Genomic DNA, 10,818 nt, shown 5'->3' on the forward strand with positions numbered 1-10,818 from the left:
TAGAGGCATCCGTTGATCGCCGTAGTCAAACGAGCCAACCCGAAGGGGTCGTGGGTGGACCGCGAGGATAACCGCCAAGAAGTCATCGAGTCCCCACAAGTGGAAGCAGCTTCCTTCAAGACGTATCCTGAACCGACGGGAGCGGTTGGTGGAGGTAAGCCTGAACCTGATTGTGACCTGAATCAGCGTCCTCACCGAGCGTGCGAGGAGCGATTAGGTACAATCAGTTCCTGTACTTGACGGGTGAACGCTGTGTCAGCGTGAAATTCTCTCTTTTCGTTGCAGACCCGCCCTGCCCTCATAGCTCTACCGACAACGCGAGATGCTTTCGAATAAGAGAGATAGAACGAACAAAAGAAATCCGCACATGCTTTTGCATGTGACCAATTAAGTTTATTAAATTAATTAGATTAGTTATTACTATACGAATTAATATACACTGAATTCAAACACGATTTACATCTGCCGAATAAATCGAGTTTACTCGCCCAACGTGGGGCCCGAACCCACGACCCTGAGATTAAGAGTCTCATGCTCTACCGACTGAGCTAGCCGGGCTGTCTGTTTTGAGTACTATTTTTAACATTTGTTGCTGCATTTGAAGTATCTGTGTATTGAATAGTTGTTGTTGCTGAATTAATTGCTGGATAGAGCGAGACGTATCGATACTATTTTGTAACGTCTGCTCTAGTAAACAGAGTTCGCGGTTTGACGTGTCGAGAATTTCGCGCTTCTTTTCGTGTTGTTTGTCGGTTTTGATAAAGCTTGCAGCACCAGATTCATGGCTATCGGCAGCATCGTCATGTCTAGCATTGTGTGACGATACAAGATCAGCGAAATCCTCACACTGCTGAATCAAGGTATTTTTTTTCTTTTTCTTGATTTTTATTTAAACTTCGTATGCGTTCGAGTCGATTTATCAAGTGGATTAAACGTGAATTGAAAGTGTTTAAATCGTCACTGCTTATGTGAATATCTTGTTTTGGTAGACGTTGTTGAATATCGGATAGCTTAACACGTCATTCAATAATCTCAACACATCCATTATGATTTCAGATTTTGGTACACAACGGAACAATGCAACACGTATTGTATGGAACTGATTGAAATGAACTTGAAAGAATTGCTATTCAAAGTAATTGTTAAGGTATGAATTCAACTTTAGTTTCCTTTTATTCTCAATTAAGTTTTATTTGTTTCTTTGTTTTTTTAGGTTCTATATACTCCTGAATCACCGTTAGATTCACCGAATTCTACACTACATCGACGGACGTTACCTGATTAGGGCTTTGTAGCCACTCAATCTTCCCCCTCCGGCTTTCAAGCACGAACCCGCTCCACCCTCACAGGTCTATGGACGCGACGAGCTGCTGAAAACACGCGACTGAGGTTATCCCGATAACGCGCCGTAAATCACACACGTTGGGCGCCACTGTAACTCGATTTATTCGGCTCATGTAAATCGTGTTTGAATTCAGTGTATATTAATTCGTATAGAAATAACTAATCTAATTTATTTAATAAACTAATTGGTCACATGCAAAAGCATGTGCGGATTTCTTTTGTTCGTTCTATCTCTCTTATTCGAAAGCATCTCGCGTTGTCGGTAGAGCTATGAGGGCAGGGCGGGTCTGCAACGAAAAGAGAGAATTTCACGCTGACACAGCGTTCACCCGTCAAGTGCAGGAACTGATTGTACCTAATCGCTCCTCGCACGCTCGGTGAGGACGCTGATTCAGGCTTACCTTCACCAACCGCTCCCGTCGGTTCAGGATACGTCTTGAAGGAAGCTGCTTCCACTTGTGGGGACTCGATGTTACAGAAGTATTTTTGGCATAATCCGTGCTAGGATAATTGAGTAGTCAGCGAGCGTGTTTTGTATAGAAGCAAGCTACTTAGTAGCGGTAAAAAATGCTGCTCGATCAAAGGTTTGACATCGGATAGTGAATTTCTGAATGAGTGTATGGAGGCAGCGGCTCAAACGATTAGCATATCACGAAACGATTTGAGAACATAGCAGAAGATTTAATTTAAAGGTTGAAAGTAATATCTGTTGACACTGTATTTTATTCAGTGGCGATGGATGAGAATACAGATTTTTTTGATACAATCTATTAGCTATATTTTTTGGGACATACCTAATGAATTTGAAGCGACGGAAGAATTGATATGTCTTTTTCTAAGAAAGGAACAACAAAATGCATCGATATCTTCAACGCACCGCGAATAGTTCAGTGAAAATTCGATACATTGTTGAAGAGAATTTCAAGTGCAGTTGCTCCAAACCAAAGCAGTGTACTGCTGAGGAGCAGATCAGTACAGCAGTAGGAAATACTTTAGAAGAAGTACCATCAAAGTTTCAATCGTTTCAGCATCTTCGCAAGATTCCCAAAACAGCAATATAGCAGAGTATTCCCGAGCGTACAACATTGAGCTATTCAACAAGGGAATCGCCGGTATTAACGTTTCACCAATAATGACGAAAAGACTTGAACAGGCTAGTTACCCCGAACAAAAATTCAATGAAATTTCTAATGGTATTAAAAGAAATCTATTTTCCTTTTCACATGAAGAAGACGAAGAGTCGAACTTTAAACAAAAAGCAAAAGAGTTTGATGAGAGAATCAATCAGCTCAAAGAGAAATTCGACCACACAGAGACAATAAGATCAGAAAAAGTTAGAATTTTAACAGTTTTGCCTAAGTCTTGGTTTGTGCAAAAAATGGAAGAAGATTTTGGCGTTAATAAAGATATGGCAATTCAAGCCAAAAAAAACTGGCAAATGAAAAGGTATATTGTCACACATAGCAAATATGGACCAAGTTTAAGTGAAGATGTTAAAAATAATGTTTCGGAATTTTATAATGACGACGATATCAGTCGATGATTACCTGGAGAAAGACTATGTTTCTGTAGCCAAAGATGGGAAGCTTCAACACATCCAAAAAAGGTTATTAATAACATCATTACGGGAAACCTCCAACAGATTTAAGGAACTTAATCCAAATTGCAAAATTGGATTTAGCTCTTTTGCATCAATGCGTCCGAAGCATTGCAAATTGCTGAGTAGTTCAGGAAATCATAACGTTTGTGTTTGTACATTCCATGAAAATGTAAATATTATGCTTCATAGTCTCAAAAAATATTCATTTAACATTGAATGCAAAGAATATATGGAAAAAATACCATGTAACATATCAAATAGTTTAAAATACTATTACCTTCGTGAATGTAAAAAATGCCCAACAATGGACGATTTGGAAACTGGTTTCTAGATGAGCTTCAGGAACGCAATTTAATTGAAATCACTTATGCACAATGGATACTGGTGGAAGCATTTGTATCGTATTTTTACGAAAAAATAGAAAAATAACTTACTCATGATTACATTAAAACACAACAGTCCACATTTCTTAACAATTTGCAAGAAAATGAGGTTGTTGTGATTTGCGATTTTTCAGAAAATTATTCATTTGTGCTTCAAGATGAAGTTCAAAGTCATCACTGGAACAATGATCAAGCAACAATCCATCCATTCGTTGTTTATTATTTATTTATTTATTTATTTATTTATTTATTTATTTATTTATTTATTTATTTGAATCATCTGAGTCACATTTGGTCTAAATGATTATTTAAAACTAAACGTCACAACTACATCAATGCTTTAGTCATACAAAATAAAAACGATACAAAATACAGAATAAGTCATCTATGAATGAGTCGTCTATAAAAGGTGTCCGATGAGATATTGAAGTCAAATAAGTCGAAAACTTCGTTGAAACGGACTGACATGAAACGGACAGGATTATGCAACGCATAGTTCACACTGCGTCCTTCGAGATACAGGAAGTTTCTGACACGAAGAGTACGTACTCTTATTGTCAGAAACAGAAAAATTATATTGATTTGTGTCAACAGTACAGGGCAGTCGATTCCTCCGGTCAAAAGTTTAGCGACAAACATAGCTTGAACGTTGAAACGCCTTCTTTTCAGCGTCTCCAGTCCCAAATGTTGACAACGCGCCTCGTATGGTGGCAAGTTTAGAGGATCCCGCCACGGAAGGTTCCAGAGAGCATGTCGTACGAATTTCCGTTGAACAGACTCAATCCTTGAAATCCAATTTGCTTGAAATGGGCACCATACAACTGCGCTAAGTGCACCCGTGGCCGAGTGGTTAGCGTCTCACATTATCATGCCGGGTGTTCGGGTTCGATTCCCGTTCTGGCCGGGGGATTTTTCGTCAAAGAAATTTCCTTCGACTTGCACTGTGGTCATGCGTATTCAAGAGCTTGCCCCTCGGAATACATTCAAGGCGTGTTATTTGGCTTAAGAAATCTCGACCAAGTATTAATAAATGACGCTAGTTAATGCATACGTTGAGACGGCAAAAGTTCCACAAGGGAACGTTAACGCCATTCAAGAAGAAGACAACTGCGCTACACTCCAGTATGGATCGAACTAGGGAGCAGTAGAGAGATCGGAGACAGTGTGGATCACGGAATTCCCTTGTAATTTTAAGGATGAATCCTAACTGCCGGTTGGCTTTAGCGATTATTTCACTGAAGTGTAGTCGAAAGCTGAGTGCATTATCGAGTGTCACTCCAAGGTCTCGGATATGACTTACTCGCGACAGAACTTGGCCACAGATGGAGTAGCCAAACACAATTGGCTTTAGCTTACGATGGAACGAAATGGTACTGCATTTCGTGATGCTGAGCGACATTATATTTCTTGAGCACCATTCTTCAAAACAGTCGACCATGTTCTGAAGTCTAAAGCAATCAAGAGCGTTCCTGATAACCATATATATTTTCACATCATCGGCGTAAAATAAGCGGCAGCCAGATGGAAGTAGTAAGGACACTTCATTGATGAACAATGAGAACAATAGTGGGCCTATGTTGCTTCTTTGAAGCACTCCCGAAAGATTGGAGAAACTCGCAGATTGCGCAGATCCAATTTTGACACACATCCACCGATCTGTTAGATAAGAGTTCAACCATATCGTGAATCTCGAGGAAATGCCTAGTTTGTTCAGTATAGAGGTTCTCTGGCAAATTTAAGCTTTGTAGTTATATCTGAAGTTTTAAGTCATGACACAATAGCTATGCAAGTATTCATTTCTAAATTGGTAACATTTTTGAAACAACAAATGCAGGTAAAAAGAATAAAATTCATGTCGGATGGTGCCGCATCCCAGTATAAAAATAGGAAAAATTTTGCGAGTTTATGTCAGTTTAAATCGAAAAACGACATTGACGCTGAATGGCATTTCTTGGCAACATCACACGGCAAAGGACCTTGTGATGCAATTGGTGGTACATTAAAACGAATGGCAACAAGAGCTAGTTTGGCTAGGCAGCATGAACACCCGATTACGAGTGCAAAAACGTTATTTGACTGGGCTAGCATGCGAAAGGAAGACTCCAAGGTCTCGGATATGGCTTACTCGCGACAGAACTTGGCCACAGATGGAGTAGCCAAACACAATTGGCTTTAGCTTACTCTTACAAAATTGTCATTTGAAGTCACATATATGAAAAGATGATCAGGGTGTGGAAGAGTTGAGTAGCATGTATGATAACACCAAACAAATTCCAGGCACCCAAAAGTATCATTCTTTTGTACCTGTATCCGAGAATGAAGTAGCAGCAAAGTTGTACTCTAACGACAGTGCAGCAAGTTATCATAATGTGTATAGAAATATAAGAAAATAGTGAAAAAAATTAATTATGTACAACAAAATTGTTAGTTGATAAAAAATAAATGCTAAAAATTCTAGTATTAGTATTAGTATCTCTTAAACTCAGATAAATATAGGAATTTTTTGACCAAATTGTAGAGAATTATATTTTTTCCTTTTATAAATGTTCTGTTCTGTTGGCGCAACATGTATAACATGTTAAAAGTTTGTATTGAGATAAAAAAAACATTTTTTAATATCGCTACTTTTTATATTAACCCACATGTGTTCAAATGATTTTCAACGTAACTCCTAAACATATATTTTTACCATGATGATGTATTTGGAAAAGTTGTTGAAAATTATAAGCAAATTCATAAAATTTCATGAACATGACGGTATAACACGACAAACATATTAAAAGGGAATATTTACTATAAAAAAGACAATAAATTAGAAATATGTTTAAAAATATCTGGAGAATAGCTGCATTTAGAAGGAGATTTATAATGAGCTTTTTAGTGTTAAATCACATCAGGAATCATAATTTGTGGCTAATAATGATTTTTCGAAGTTTCGAAAATTCATAAAAATTCGATGTTCCACAAAGTTCGTCAAAAATATTTTTACCATCTTGGACCCATTTTTGTAATTTTCTACATGACTTCTATTTTATTTGAAAAAATCAAAAAAATTAAAAATATGTATTTTGGATATTGCAAATTAAAGTTTTTTTGTAAATAAAAAAAGAGTACTAATTTTTTTTCAGAGTATATTTTTTTCATGTTTAAACATCAACACTCTATAACTCTTCCTAAGACACTATTTCGGTACGACTCATAGTTTTTGAGATATAAATTATCAAAGATTTCTCGTACTAAAATCGATACGCCCTTTTCAAAAGTTATGCTTGAGTCAAAAAATTCCCAATTGCTGTGGAAAACTCATATTTCCTTCAACCCAAACGGAATACAAACTTTCATTCGAATCAAAAATACTCATGTTTTGTCATTTGTCGATTTCATTTGGAATTGCTCATTAGGTTAAGGCAGTATTCTAGCCTAGAAATTTGAAAAAAAATCAAAAAAAAATCCTTCATATTTCTGTAGTTTAAGCATTCAAAAATATATCCTAGAAGAGGCTTATCGAAAACCCTGTTATTTAACGAGTTAGAGCCATTTTAGTGATGCGAGATCTAACCTGGTACGACCATAACAATGAACTTCAAACGCGTTTTTTCTCGAAACTAGTTTTTTCAAACTGGCGTACACGAAATCTCAGGTTCTACCGAACCGATTCATGTCGAATTTATATGGATACAATCTTCAGGCATCTATCGCATGAACCTTCAAAAAATAATATTTTTTTAATTTAAAAACGTAAGAAAAAGCGTTTTAAACCGCATTTTGTGTTTCAAACGGCCGAGGTTCATGCGATAGCTTAAGCATTCTGTAAGCTACATGACTGTTAAACAATCATACTCGAAAATTGAATTTTATATGAATTTCCTGTTTTTTTCAAAACAATCTCCTTTGATATTTTTTGTATATTTTTATTGAAAAACTCTTCCAATTTAACGAAGTATGAGGCACAGTGGTGCCGTAGCAAACTTACCGAAATGAAGACATGATTTTTTGGAAATTTATGAAATTTCAATACTTTGTGAAATCGTGACCGTTCAAGAAAATAGAATCTACATGCGATTCTACATGAAAAACTATATAATGTTTTATTCTAGGACTAACAGTTCTCGAGATATGACCAGTTTTTATGGCGAAAATAATGTTAGAAAGCTGATCTTCTATCAGCAACCTTCTAATAAATGATCTCAATATATGTTCGAAGGAAAAATGAACAGTAACCCCTACATTTTATTGCTTAACGTTTAATTGGAATCATAATATACATAACTTCGAGTATAAGGACTGAGTATAACAACGTAGACTCGTCAAGGTCTAGAAGTTGGGCCAAGCGCCACCGATGAGATTCTTGCCTCGGTAGCGGAATGAGAACGTTTTGATTGTGAACTTCTTGCCGTTGTACGACAGTGGACATTCCGTATCCTGTCGCATGTGGAAACACACCGTGTAGAGGGCAATCTCCAGCTCGGGTGAGGTGGCGATGAACAGTGAGTTGGACGGTTTGTGCAGTTTGTCAAACGTCAGCCGAACCTTAGCGATCTCCCCTTTCTGTAAAACGCCTTTCGAATAACATCAATAAGTTACAAAATTAATCAACCAATACTAACGTTACTAAGATCCATCTTCTTCAGATACCCTTGGTAGTCCAAACGACCCGCCTTCTCCTGTTCGTATAAGTACACCCAATTGTGCAGGCCAATCATCGTACCATTGCTGATCTCGTTCAAAAACACATGCTCGAAGCCGGAGCTTCCAATCTTTCCGTTACCCCGCGAGTACAGCTGGAACCAGATGGTCTTCAGCAGCTCGTGGTGCGTTTTGGGATCGGCCGTGACGACACCCTTTTTCTGGAGGAATAACATAGCGGTACGCATGACATTCGTCGCCAGCAGGGCATCAACAAAGTCGTTCTCTTCCTTCTTCTCCATCGCCGTGACGTGCTCGTTGACCATCGTGTCGATCTCATAGTTGTTGAACAGGGGGCGCATTTTCTCGATCGTTGGGTACGAAAAGACCTGCTGCTCATCGATGGTAAGCAAGCTGGAAACAGTAACTGCATGGGATTCTGGGACTTTTTGTAAGAAGCAAAATGAAACTCACGGATCACTGGCTTCGTCGACGGTGGACGACGATAACGTCTGACGCTGATAGTTTGCTCGTACGTGCTTGTTCAGATTGGCATTATCCTTGGCGAACAGCTGCTCAGAAAGGGCTTCGAGTTCCTCGTCTGTTGCTGTTGATCCTTCGGTGAACTTTGGAGTGGTCGATCTAACCCCATTGACTGGTGGTTGGGTTGGAACGAAACTCACACCAGGCTTGCCGGCAACAGGAGAGGCCGGTGGCTGACCTGGAAGAGGTTTGTTCCAGGCACTAGCAACCGTTGATGTTGGAACGGAAGCTGGTGTAGGACTGCCCGCTTTTGGAGGTAGCGGTGGGAATGCATCAAGAACTGGGGATGCTGGAGATACTGGTTTAGGTGGAACTGGTGGTTTCGTTGCGGAAGCAGCCGTTGTTGGAACCGGGGGAAGTGGACGAAAAGCGTCTTGGGATGTGGGTGTCTTAGGAATGGTTGGGATTGATGAAGATGACACCGGCGTTCCAGGCTTCACGGTGCTAGTAAGGCCAACTACAGGAGTCACAGAAGAACCGGGCTTCACGGTTGATGTTGCAACGGCAGATTTAGCCGTAGTCGTAGGGACGGTTACTCCCGCTTTGGCAGTTGTGAGTGGAGCAACCGTTGTTGTGGTCTTGTCTTTTTTACCGCCGAATAGGCCTCCGAAAAACCCACTGGATTTTTTCGTCGTTGGAGCTACCGTTGTGCTTTTGGTAGTAGTAGTTGGCTTTGGAGTAGTTGTAGTGGTTGTGGTCGTTTTTGGTTCCTTCTCCTTCTTGTCACCACCTCCGAATAGGCCACCAAAGAAACCTTTCTTCTTGGTCGTAGTAGGGGCCGGAGTGGTCGTTGATGTAGTACTGGTTGTCGGCGCTTGCGGCGGTGGAACCGCATCAGGGTCAATCGGGTTATACGAAAGCAAGGCCACATTTGGCTCCTCCTCCTTCTTCTTCTTACTGCCGAACCATTGAGCGTCTAAAAGTGAGAATGAAACATGATAAGCGAGGTCAGTGGGGTACACGAAATTGCCGACTCGCATCAATGTTATCTCGACATGCAGTTGATTTTCTAATTCTGGGAATCGGGCTGCACGCGAAGAATTCTCGATTATTATTGTTTCTAGAATTTCCATTTTAAACAAGAGTCAATTGAATCAATTTAAATCGAAACTTGTTTAGTTTCCATTGAATTCAAACGCGTTTAATTGAAAATAAGTAGCTCACATTCGAGTAGATGACATCATTCATCTGTGGTGCAGACGATGATTCAATCACGACAATAAGTTAGGGAGATAAATATCGGGTCAAGGTAAGATGCCCACAGACGTGAAAAAGCACCCATATCTGACCTGCGATCAATAAGACATCGCATGTCAGAATTCGAATACCTAAAGTAAAATGATGAGTATCTAATTTGAATAACGCTCATCCACTAGAAAAACAACGCAGCGTCAACTAAAATCTTTTTTTTTTTATTATCTTCCTGTTTGTTGTTCGAGTCATTCCATCCCAAAAAAACCGGCTTACCTGTCAGCGCAATACAAGCAATTAGACAAACCAAACCGAAACAGATCACCTTTGATGACTTCATGATCGCAGCATAAACGGCACGCGCTGACCCGCGGCGCTATCTTTAAGTGTATCACAACCTTTCGAGTGAAAGTAATTATCACTCAATTTAAACTACAACGGTCGCACCTCGCAGTGATCACGTAATTGTTTTAAACAACGGCCTTCAGAGACCTTCAGCAGCTGCGTGTGCCGTTGGTGACCTCCGAGGTGTGATAATAAATGGTGATTCGCGAAACCTAGCCGGCGCGAAACGACAAAAACACTTGCGAACACCGAGACGATCACGAAAGAACTGAATACTGATGATCAGTTCCAGAAAGTTGAAGTGATCGATAGGAATCGAAGTGGAGGAAACAGAAATACAAAAATAAAAGCAATAAAACGGAGAGCGTAGAGCGAAACGATGAAACGAGAATTGATCGGACACATAGATAACCCCTTCGATGCCAAGCGGTCCCAATCTGGTATTCTGTTAATTATAGCTCGATTATTACTTGTGATGCGTAGCCATGCCGAATTAACGCGTGAAGGCGTTCATTGAATTGTTTTAAAAATATTCTAGGTTGAGTGTTTAAATCAATTGCGTGTAAATTTTGAAATTATGAAACTACTTTTGAACTATTTTGAATTTCATATAAAATTCAAAATCATTATGCTTTTATTAGAGGTTCAACGTGTTTTGAGCGATTTACAAAAGTACAAATAACAATTGATGCTTTTGAGTAGGGTAAAATCATAAAAGTTCGAACGCCTACATGACACGAAATTCACCAAGAAAATATTGGGGCGCTTCACTACCCACAGGACATA

General features: G+C 39.4%; 1 protein-coding gene and 1 non-coding gene across 2 annotated transcripts; both read right to left on the minus strand.

The window, feature by feature from the left end:
• Positions 1–485: 485 nt before the first annotated feature.
• On the minus strand, positions 486–558 carry Trnak-cuu (transfer RNA lysine (anticodon CUU)). The gene has a single exon. It is a non-coding gene; the product is annotated as a tRNA-Lys (tRNA).
• A 6,966-nt stretch (positions 559–7,524) lies between these two features.
• Positions 7,525–10,316, minus strand: LOC129779229 (endoribonuclease CG2145). The gene is made up of 4 exons (XM_055786586.1): positions 9,964–10,316; positions 8,428–9,412; positions 7,935–8,367; positions 7,525–7,875 (listed from the first exon to the last, which is right to left on the minus strand). Exons 1-4 carry the CDS (start codon positions 10,025–10,027, stop codon positions 7,642–7,644), a joined length of 1,716 nt encoding a protein of 571 aa, XP_055642561.1. The 5' UTR covers positions 10,028–10,316; the 3' UTR covers positions 7,525–7,641.
• Positions 10,317–10,818: the final 502 nt, after the last annotated feature.

Source organism: Toxorhynchites rutilus, chromosome 3 (genome assembly GCF_029784135.1).
Source record: "Toxorhynchites rutilus septentrionalis strain SRP chromosome 3, ASM2978413v1, whole genome shotgun sequence".
Lineage (NCBI taxonomy): Eukaryota > Metazoa > Arthropoda > Insecta > Diptera > Culicidae > Toxorhynchites > Toxorhynchites rutilus.